At 40.4% G+C, this 11,546-nt stretch overlaps 1 protein-coding gene across 1 annotated transcript in view; it reads left to right on the top strand.

Moving 5' to 3' along the window:
- Positions 1-3,862: 3,862 nt before the first annotated feature.
- Positions 3,863-11,546, top strand: part of aaas (achalasia, adrenocortical insufficiency, alacrimia) — a 17,673-nt gene continuing 9,989 nt past the window's right edge. The window contains exons 1-8 of the mRNA XM_016502846.1: positions 3,863-4,006; positions 4,081-4,186; positions 5,828-5,955; positions 6,679-6,734; positions 6,811-6,902; positions 6,994-7,040; positions 7,134-7,232; positions 8,346-8,489. Coding sequence (XP_016358332.1) covers positions 4,082-4,186; positions 5,828-5,955; positions 6,679-6,734; positions 6,811-6,902; positions 6,994-7,040; positions 7,134-7,232; positions 8,346-8,489 — 671 coding nt within the window. The 5' untranslated portion in view covers positions 3,863-4,006; position 4,081. The remainder of the gene's footprint in view (positions 4,007-4,080; positions 4,187-5,827; positions 5,956-6,678; positions 6,735-6,810; positions 6,903-6,993; positions 7,041-7,133; positions 7,233-8,345; positions 8,490-11,546) is intronic.

The following is an 11,546-nucleotide window of genomic DNA, read 5'->3' as shown; positions in this document are numbered from 1 at the left end:
TGCCATTTCACAGCATGGGGTTCTCCTCCGTCATGCCAAAATGGGCCCTTACAACACACCTCACATTCTCGCATTTTTGGACCGATTGCACCACATCGTCACAGCAGGTGATGAAATGCACCAGATACAATATTCTGTCATCTGGGACAATGTGTCATTCCACCGCTCTGCTTTGGTCCAGAACTGGTTTCAACACCATCCACAGTTGACAGTACTATACCTTCCACCATACTCTCCGTTTCTAAACCCTATCGAAGAGTTTTTCTCTGCATGGAAGGTTTACGATCTCCAGCCCCAGGCTCAGGTACCCCTCATTCAGGCCATGGAGTACGCCTGTGACCAAGTCGTCGCCGCAGCTGTGCAAGGATGGATTCGACATTCAAGACGGTTCTTCCTGCGTTGTCTTGCTAATGAGGATATTGCTTGTGATGTTGATGAAATTCTCTGGCCAGATCCAGCTAGGCGAAGAGATCATGTATAGTATGTTTACTGTAGTATTTTCTGTACAATATTGTCAGTTTTTTCAGATTATTTTTTATGTTTGTTGTTGTTGTTGTTTACTGTAATTGTAACCTGTACTGGATACAGTATTTTACGTTTGTCTGTTGTTTGCTGAGCTAACAGTGTTATGCACACTACTGTAGTAGCATGACAACTGGGACATGTTTTGTTGTGATTCTCCATGTTGACTGATTTGGGTATATGGAGAGAAATCAATGATATTTTCGTCAGTCTGCAGCATTGGTCTTGTGTAGTGTTTGGTGAACTATTGTATAGTTGCACTTTCTCTGTGTACTTCATTTACAGTACTCTAATCACTGAGAATTAGACTTGCTAAAAGTGTTTTAGGTTAGCAACAGCAGTGTGTAACTGGTTCAAAAAGATTAAAGTCATATGTAATGTGTGTGTTTCGTATGGTAACAAAATATTGTTTTTATAAAGTTGTGTATAGTTTTGACAAAAGTGTTCCATTTTGCAAATGATCTGAAGTGTTGTGCTACTTTGGTGTAGGGTTGTGTTAATTGTGTGTAGTGTTTTGACAAACCGGGCCCTGTTTTCAAAATTGTGCTTAAGCAATCGTAAAAAACTGTAAGTACAAACTCTAAGACTATGTGCCACTCACACACACACACACATATATACATATATGTGTGCGTGTGTGTGAGTGAGTGTGTGTGTGTGTGTGCGTGCGTGTGTGTGCATGTGCGTGTGCGTGGGTGTGTGTGCGTGTGTGTGTGTGTGTGTGTGTGTGTGTGTGTGTGTGTGTCAGTGTGTGTGTGTGTGTGTGGGGGGGTGTCAGTGTGTGTGTGTGTGTGTGTAAGAAAACAAGTAGATAGAATAAAAAAAAGAATAGAGAATGCTAGTTTTAGAGGGTCAAGTGTTGTTTTTTTTTATAAATAAAAAAGAAAACAGAGATAAAATAGAATTAGAATAAAAAGTGCTACACCTGCTCTCCCTATTTCTCTCCAATAGATCCTTTTTATGGGAATCATTGTTTGTTAAAGCTCATCGTGACAGACTTGAGAGCAGTTTTGTTGGTTAAACTGGGAAATGAGCCTGCCATGATCCACTCTTCCCCTCTACATCTGAATGCTTGTCAAACCTGTATTTCTTCAGGAGTGTCAGACAGTTGAGTCGGTGTGAGAACAGGTTCAGAGGTGGATCATTCAGATATCTGATCAGACCACTGAGGACAGCGTATGTTTGACCTCTGGAGCTTCTGACGGCTCTGTCGTCACAGAGGATTCTGTCGAGGTCTGTCTTGATGGTTTGTTTAAAGTCACACCTGTGAATAAAGCATTTCACTGTACGTTCTTCATTGTGAGTTCAGCTCTGGAGGCTCTCCAGATTGTTCCTCAAACCCCTCATCTATTTCCATGCCACCTAGAACAACTGGCCTTTTAAATCTTCCAATGAAACAAACATATGTTTATGTTAAGGGTGTTGCGCAGTTACACAGATGTGTTCAGTGAAGCACTCATAGCTGTGTTTCATAGTTAATAAAACGCTCCTACTGACCAATCAGCATCACGGACCACAGCTGACGTATGCGGGTCTCTCTAGTGAATTAACCGTGTCTAACATTGTGAACATGTATTTAGCAGCCAGTGCAGCTGTGGTTATCTTCTCCAAATATGAAGGGCATTTCTCAGTATCGTGAAGTCCAGTGAATGATGGAATCAGAGTTTGAAGCCTGGGCAGAATTGTTTCTCTTCTGCTGGTATTTAGGACGGATGAAGAGAAAGTTTCTCATCCTCTGATCTACAGATCCTCTGCTCTCTCCGTGTCTGTGTTAGTCTTCCTCTTCCTCTCTCTTCTGGATCATGACCACTTCATCTGAATTTGGAGATGATTCGTCTTTAGAGATAATTTGCCAATTTAGAGGTTCTTTCTGGGGTCGAGTACATTGGAGTTTTTTTTTTTTTGGAGATCATCACTGATTGTTGTCAGTTTCTTTAGGGCTGTAGCTGTAGTCAGTCAGTACTGTGTTTCATGGAGCAGCTGAAGAGCGAGTGTGTTTAGGGGATGGGATCTGGAGAGGTTTCTCTGGCCAGAAGTGTTTTATATTGGACTGAATCTGGATCAGAGCGGTGGAGGTGATGAACACATCTCAGTGTATTCAGCGCTGCTGGACCCCCACTGGACGTGCTTCTGTGGACCTCTAAAATGTAAAAAGTAAAAGTCTATTTCTATTTGTAGTTTTTCTACAAACATTTTATCCCACTTTTTAAAATGTAATACTGATCCCCAAATTTCACATCCATATAAAAGCATTGGTTTTTATTATTGAATTATATCCTTTTACCTAAGCTTTAATAGGCAATTTTAAGTGACCAGATTATGACTTTTTAGCATAAAAAGGCCTCCTTGAACTTCTGTGTATGAAAGCCTCATTGCTTCAGAAAGCTTTGTTTTGCCGCCACTGCAGAAAGTCACACTAATGTAATCACTGCAGGTTCATTTGTTACTGATGGACTAATGTAAGATCCAGTGCATTGCATTATTCAAATAGTGAGGCAGAAGGTTGATATGAGATTCTTAACATAGTATTATTTTATTTGTAGGATTTCAAGTCTTTCAGATGTAAGATGTCCATTGGTCATTTTTTTATTTTCTTTAACTTTTTTATGATTTTTTTTATTAAAAAGCTGCTCCATTCCACTGAAGAGAAACTACTGTACATACACCGAAGTTCAACGATCTAAAAAAGAAGAAAAAGAAAAAAGAGAGACAAGGGGGAAAGGACTGCACAACGTGGCATTCAGAAATAAAGAGCAGGAAGAGTCAGGCCAGATCAGGTTTAATACTTGAAATTCTAGTTGCACTAAATCAGGTGATAAAAACAAGGAATGCAGTGGGATTCCTGAGATACAGGGCAATGAAGAGGCTGATGAGATGACAAAAAAATTAAAAAGCCGTACACAAGAATGAAGTAGAACCGAAAGCAACGTATGGAAGAGATGAGTGCAAGAATATTATTTTGCAAAAATAACAAAATTATAAAAAATAAGAAAGGGAAGAGGGGAACAAAGGCGTTATTTTTTACTGCAGAAAGCATTAAAACACATCAAACATAAGTGCACTGTGCACTGAATTATGGGATGGCAAGCATTGAGATGATATATACTGTGTGAATCATGTACTGATGGAATGCGTTATTCATCGCACAGCAACAGATCTCTTGTTTTCTGAGCTGCTGGAATCTGGAGGCACAGATTCTATGTTCTGAAGACTATGAAACAACAAAAGCTGTTATTAACCTTTTACACCGAGCCGGTCTTTACGTAAGAACGCACTAAGCGGAGTTCTTCAAATGGACTGAGGAGGGCAGCAGTGCGCCTCTGACGCGTCGAATCTGCCGCAAATCTCATAACAAGAAGAAGAAGGGGACTTTTGTTGTTTGCGTTCTCCTGCGGTTTTCGTCTGTCTCGTCGGGGCTTCCGTAGGCTGAAGGCGCGCGTGTGGTGTGGAGTGAGTGAGTGAGTTACGCTGATCTGATCAGAAGGTGAGCGCACTTTCCCTGCCGTGTTTTCTCGGGTCCCGCGTGTTTGTGAAGTCTGTGTGCCGTGCTGTGTGCAGGATGTGTTCTCTCGGTGTGTTCCCGGCTCCGGTAACGGCTGCACAGACGCTGCTCGAGCGCAACAACGAGCTTCTGTCCGCGCTTCATCCCGGAGAACACTCACAGGTCTGAGAACGCTTCCTATAACCCCTACATAAACACCAGCACAGGTAATGCATCACTGTCCGGTTCAGCAGCACCTGCTGCTCCAGACCTGACCACTAACTTAGACGAAACCCACTCAGTTTACCTCACGAACATCATCTTCTGCTCGAGTACACATCTCTAATATCTCTCACTGACTGACCTCGTGAAGAGCGCTCTGCCGAAGTCTTCTCCGTAAAACACATCTGAGACTCACAAAAATTAACTTGATTCTACGAAAGCATTCACATTATTTACCTCTATTCGCATCTGCACACTTCTCCAGTGTGTTAATGTCAGTATTTACGACAGCTTGTCACTAGAGTAGATTTGCTTTTGGGATTGCACACGTTTTTTTTCATGATGGTATTAAGCTGATTTATATATCACAGTTTAAGATATTGAATAACACAATCGCAACAGTAACATTTGACATATTGGAACAAAAACAAAAAAAATTGTGAAAAAAAAGAAAGAAAAACTTTTTTGTACTTTAGTAAGTTATCCTTGATTCTGTCGTGTAATTGAAAACAAAAATAAAAATAATTTTAGATTTAACTAAGAAAAAATCTGAAACCCACTCCAATGAGCAGTGTTGCCAAGTCTTGGGCTACTTTAGCACTGTTGCTCTGGGTTGTCTTTCCTGTCTGTGGATTGAAGCGACCCCCAGTAACGTGATATTTAGCCCCAGCGATGTGAATTTTACCAGGGGAACCTCGCCAAAAAACATGTATTTTACTCCTGAAATGTGATTTTTACCGGGGGACCCCCTCGAAATGCCATTGGGCTAGTTTTGAGTAGCAGTTGGGTGGGTTTTGTGGTGAAAACCTGGCAACCCTGCCAGTGACTTTCAACAGCAGCTCCTTTATATCAGAGAAATGTTTCCATCACCTGTCCATATATATACTGACGGATCAGACGCTGAGGACCATGTATCATCTGCATTTGTGATCCGCCACCAAAAAAAGAGGAATATCCATCACCAAACACAGCTCAGTTTAGCAGCAAATGCTATCATTTTGGCGTTAAACTGCATAAAGACTATGGAACAGAGAAATGGTCTTTTAATTCTAAATTCAAAGTTCTGTCTTCAAGCTCTTAAAAACGATCATCTCTAATGCACATAATGATTTTTTTACAAACTGCTGCAGCTAGAGGATGGTGATTTTAATATCTGGTTTTGTTGGGTACCAGGGCAGACTCTGCTGCAAAAGAAGCATTATCGGCAGACCTCGACATCTGTGCAGTTCCTCCTATGGATTTAAAACCAGTAATTTGTTCCTATGTTAATAACAAATGGCAAAAACAGTGGGATCTATATACAATGAATAAACTCCATGAAATTAGGCCCAATGTTGAAATTAGGCTCAATGTTGAAAAAATAAATTTCGATCAGTTTTCCAAGCGATGGCAGCAGATTGTTTATACCCGCTGTAGAATAGGTCTCTGCAGGATGACACACAAGTTTTTAACATTAGAAGAAGATCCTCCAACATGCTCTCTCTGCCGAAACCCTTTATCCATGAAGCATGTTTCATTAGACTGTGCTGGTTTTAACCCTGTGAGAGAACATGTTTATTCAGTTAACTCTTTTGAAGAGGTGTTGTGTGTGTCTGGTTGCAGCCGTGTGATCTGCCCAGTCCTCAGTTCACCAGAGACACTCTGAAGGGTCACAGTCGTCCGGAGAGCAGCAGTAGATCAGCCTTCCTGGACCAGAGAGACACGCTGTGGATGAGGAGCGCTGGAGCCTGGTGAGAGCTTCCACTTCTGCATCATTACACTCAAGGACTTTTGTGGTGACTTTAACTACTCCTCAGTTTGACAGCTTAATGCGAGTCAGTGAATAACGCTCTCAATAGCTCTGTTCCTCGCACAAAGCTTTCACGTGGCTCCAGAAGACATGGACTGTTTTCATGACACTCCCATGGTGTTTTCTGAGCGAACTGGAATCCGTTGAAGAAAAAGCTCGGTGTGTTTCCTGCCGGGTTGAATCCTTTCTCCTCAAGTGTTTGTTCTTGAAGCAGATCACGATGTTAGTCTTAATCGGTAGTTTTCTATTATGTATTAATGCTGCTCGTTTCGATTATAACACTTTCTGTTCTATCACATGCAAAATGCGTGTCGTATATTCTTGAATATTTGAAATGGTTTCACTTTATTTTGATGGTCCCTTTAACACATTCTGTTGACTATACTTGCACCTACACATCTACGAGCTCTCATTAGAGTGTTAGTAGAGTACTAGTAGACTGGTAGGGTTAGATTAAGTTGACGTGTACTTGCAAAGTTACTTATAGTCAGTAGTCTGTTGGGACATCATCACAATAAAGAGACAGCAGATGTTTACTGAAGTTACTAAATGTCAACCGAATGCTCAAAAGGGACCCTCAAAATAAATAATCTGAACTGAAATGATCAGATGTTGGGTTTAGTGGAGCTGTGACGAGTTGACTGCACTGGTGTCTGTGTTTCAGGCGTGACGCGGGTCTGTACGGTCTGTTAGATGAGATCACTAACAGCGCAGAGGAAGGTAAGGCTCTCTGACAGGCTATAATCACACAGCGGTCGCTGACATACGCATGAGCCACTGTCTGCTTGTGTTTCAGTGCCCAGGTTCCTGGCCGTCGGATCCGCCTGCGTCCTGGCTCTGCTCAGATGGGCTTCTTCATTCCACGGCTCTCTGTTTCCACATCTGACTGTGAGTATGAGCTTGGATCGTGTCTAAGCTTTAGATCTGTGTCAGCGTCACACTGCAGTCATAATGGACGGCCTTTCTTTCTGTCCGCTAGCTGAGCAGTGACGAGATGGTGGCAGAGTTTTCACAGATGCTGGATTGGTACATTTACACTGTTTTGGTTCTGAGACCTTTATAAACTGAGCACGGGAGACGATCCATGAGCTTCTGGTCTGGTTTCTGTGTTGTTTTCAGGTCTGACAGCGCTCTGAGAAGCTTCGCCTGGCATCCGCACACTGATAAGTTTGCTGTAGCTCTGCTAGACGACTCCATCAGGATTTACAAATCTAACAGGTATCCCATTGGACACGAACACAAATCTTACATTACATATCAAAAAGTACAAGTTAGATTTTATACTGTAAATCAAAATTACAATTACAGATCCTCGCGCACCATAAGTGCAGTTTGAACGACCGTGTATTCATTCAGCAACAAAACCACTTAGACTTTGTTTTTATGATGTACCTAAACGTTTTAGAGTTAAATTGACTTGAATATGACATGATGAAATGTTGATAACATGTAAAGCATCAAAAGGCAAATCTGTGTCTGAGAGCCTGGGTTTTACACACTTTGTTGAAAGGTGCATCAGTCTGGTGCACTTTGAATGTTTGAAAACCTATTTTCAGGATCCAAATTGAGTATAAAGTCTTGGCATTAGCCTTGTAGCTGGAATTCAAACTGAACTCAAACCTGTTTTTAGTAGTCTCAATCTGCATTACATTCACACTGGTGCTTTTAGGAAGAGGAACCATTCTTTTGTGTAAACTTCACTTACAGAAGATAAAGCCGTGAGCTTTCATTTTGATGGAAGGCTGCAATTTCAGTGAAATTACAAATGCTTCTCAGTAAAAATATGGTAAAATATGGTAATGCACGAAAGTGTTGGAAATTACGCAAATGTGAAAATTGCAGTAATTTTTGCCAAAGGTGCTTCAACGAAGTACCGAGTTACTGAAAACTTATGCAAAGATGATACTTTTTTTAAAAAATGTGCAAAGTTATCACAAATCCATTTTTGTTTGTTTTATTTGCTTGGCATGGAGTGTGTAGATTGATTTAAATAATAATGTAAAGCATTTTTAGCATAAGGCCGAAACAAAATCAAAATGCAAAAAAATGGATTTGAGTAGTTTCTGAATGCACTGTATGAACTGTTGCATGAAATCAACATCACACATGCAGTCGTGCTGATATTCGTGAAAACAGCGCTCCTGATCATGTGCTGCTCACAGCTTGGTTGCTAGTGAGTTTTCTAGTTTTGTTGCATGACTTGCGATGTTTCTGATCCTGCTAGCAGCACAAGTTGAAGCTCCGTACTGATTTCCAGAAGTGTGATTAGATGTAGCTGACTTCTGTTAATTGAAATGAATGATTGCAGCTTCAGTGTGTGTTGTGCTGCAGTTCTGCGACGCCGACGCTGAAGCACCGCTGCCAGAGGTCCGTGTGCGCTCTGCAGTGGAAGCCTCTGTGTGGCTCTGCTCTGGCCGTGGCCTGTCAGTCCTGTCTGCTCATCTGGCACGTGGACCCCACCTCTCTCTCCACCAGGTACTGCTCAAACACCGCCTCCCTCTGGCACACTACTGTTTCAAAGCAGCTGTGGAGAAGACCATCACACCACACAGGCAGAGCGCGCAGATCCGGTTTGATGTGGTGTTTTTCCTGCAGCGAGTGAATGCGTCAGGTGTCCAATATGTGTACGTTTAGGGCAGGCATATTACAATGGTGGACGTAACCGCAACGCCAGCACCGTCTTCCATTTCTAAATAAAGCGTACCGCATCAACACAACAGAGCGGTTCACACCACAAGCGCTAGGGGTCCTTTATGGTAATGATCCACGTATATTTTTTTATTTATTTATTTTTTATCTAGAGCCAGACGCGCTTCATTCAAGCCGTGCGCTTCTAAAGATGCTAAAGCACCAGTAAGAGCGGATGACGCGCTTATTTTAAAAACAGCAGAAACAAAGTAAAATAGATCGATACTGTTGCTAAAAACACAACAGAAAACAACAATGCTGCAAATATCATCTGACCATTCAAACCAGGTTTTTTTTAAATCAACATTTAGCATTATTAATCAGTATGTTAAGAGCATTTTAAAAATAAAAATAGGCTATAATTCTTAAAACTGGGAAAATTATTTAGATGCAAGGAAAGACAACATAAACATTGAAATTAATAGTTAACTTTGTTTTATGCTCATGATAAGAGCGTTTTGATTGTTTGTTTTAAGCATCCAAACATTAAGAGAAAATCTCTAAGCCCCCATATCTTTTCTGTCTCATGGGCTTCTGCCTTACATATGTATCTAAACGTAAAAAAAATAAATAATAATAATAGCTTGGTAAAACATCTGACCTTAGCTGTTAATACTCGTATCTAATTGGGCTCAATTGGTGATTTTTTTTTTTTAAATAGAAAATAGAAAAATTCTCAGAAGCTTTGTTAACATTTTGGATTGACCAAGAGCACTGTAGTTGTACAATAACTAAATTAATCCTCAAAAATACAACTTGCCTAATAATTGTGCACACAGTGTATATACAGCTTACAGTTCTCTTCATTCATACGTCTGTGGACCAGATTTTTATGGGCATCGTGCTCTCTATGTGCTGTCGGCTTTTATCGTGAGCTTCAAAGGTTTGTTTGAGGTTATTGCTGGTTCCAGTAAGAAAGACTTGTCTTTTCCTGGAAACTGACAGCAAACGGTGCAGAGTTAGCAAACGCTGCCCCATGTCAAAGTGAATTTCATTGCTGTGATGGTCACGTTGTTTCATCAGGGTGAAATGCATTCAGAGGGGCGACCCACACCCTGTATAATTAAAACACTTTTTAAAGCAAACTGTTATAAGAGCAGTCTTAATCTTATGAGTGTACACCATTCAAGTGACTCGTCACAGAAACAGTTTATTTTCTAATGTGTACAACTCGCTAGGGCTGTCAAAAAAATTTGAATTTAGAGTAATCGTCGAATTGAAAATAAAAATCCACGTTCGAATGCAAAAACGCTGCATTCGAATTTAAGGTGTGCATCAGGCTGCCTTTTCAGTGGCGCACGAGATGCGATGACGATGTAGGTGTCGTTGCATTTTAATGTTTTTCTTAGCTTATCCAGTTGAAGCCACTACATGTGGCACTGCTGCATTGTTCATTCAAAATATTGTAGAAAAAGAGAACATCAATGCGGAGATGTTGTTGTTTACATCAAAACTGAAACCAAGCCATTCACACAGAAGACATATTTATCGCATTTTCTAGTGGGACATCTATCACCGTTGCACTCGCGAAAATATTTTAAGTAAAATTAAAGTTCAACTTTCAAAAAAACATGTCTCGAGACTTTATGGCGGTTTTCCCCATCCCACTGCATCTCATGCTTTTAAATGAAGAAAGTACTCTTTGTGATTGGTTTTCAGTCCTTTGTATTAAACTATATATACATACATGATGCTGTTTTGTTTCTAATTGTTTAAGCAACTTAATTATATATGGTTTATAAACATTATTTTAAACATTATGCACTTTTTTTCAAAGATAGTTGTTATTTTATTGCTTTGAAGAAATTAGTAATATTTTGCTCGATGCGCCCTCTTGTGGCCTCAGGAGAGAATCCAAAAGCTTTTTTCTCCCTAACTGGAATTATGCCTTTTAAATTTAAATATAGTTTGAATATTGATAATATTTAAGTACAAAATTCGAGTTTAGTTTTTCAGCAATTTTGACAGCCCTACAACTCGCACCAAGAGAAGGAACAATGAAGCGTTATCAGACGTAGCAACTTCGAAACCAGTCGGTACTGAAATGTAAAAATGTAACGAGACCAGCATTTCCCGCAATCCGTTGAGCGTGTGAACACAATAGCCAATCAGAGGTGTTTAAGAATCCACTCAAAATGCTGGTATCGTCACAATTTTTAACTTCCAGTACCGACTGGTTCCAAAGTTGGTACGTTTGACAACCCTACTTCAGACACGAAATCTGTGCATATATAAGCGTCAGTCAGAAGGGAAAGCAGGAGAAGCTGTGATCTGACGGAGTCAATTCAATTCAATATGATTAACATTTTAGAATCGTAGAATTCTACGAACAATTTATAATTCAATGTGGTGTGTGTGTGTGTGTGTGTGTGTGTGTGGGTGTGTGTGGGTGGGTGTGTGTCTGTGTGCATCAATGATTTGTTGACTCCTCCCTCTTTTTGTGACAGGCATCTATGTATCTTGCTGCCAGTAAGATACAATCTTGTTTTTCACCTAATAAATAATTGAAGTTGTGTTTTCTTGTTTAACATTTTGAAGTCAGGGTAATTTTGGGATAAAATTTCTTTCTAATTTCTTCATAGTTAGGGCAGCTGGTGAGGAAGTGTTGCTCTGTGATTACAGTAAGGGCAGATGCGGCTCTCTCTGGGCAGCCAGTGCTGTGGATATCTGCCCGTCTCTATAGTCAGAGTATGATTGCCCAGTCTGTTCCTCATCATTTGTCTTCTTCATTTACAGTCTTTCACTGTACTCAGATATTCTGCAGTTGTGTAATCTCTATTTAGGGCCAAATAACATTTGAGTTTACTTTGTTTTTCTGTTGTTCCATTCCAATAGGTTAGATCA

This window comes from Sinocyclocheilus anshuiensis, unplaced genomic scaffold (genome assembly GCF_001515605.1).
Source record: "Sinocyclocheilus anshuiensis isolate Anshui unplaced genomic scaffold, SAMN03320099.WGS_v1.1 scaffold1838, whole genome shotgun sequence".
NCBI lineage: Eukaryota > Metazoa > Chordata > Actinopteri > Cypriniformes > Cyprinidae > Sinocyclocheilus > Sinocyclocheilus anshuiensis.
Note: the sequence above shows the minus strand (reverse complement) of the source record. Positions and strands in the feature narration are given on the sequence as shown.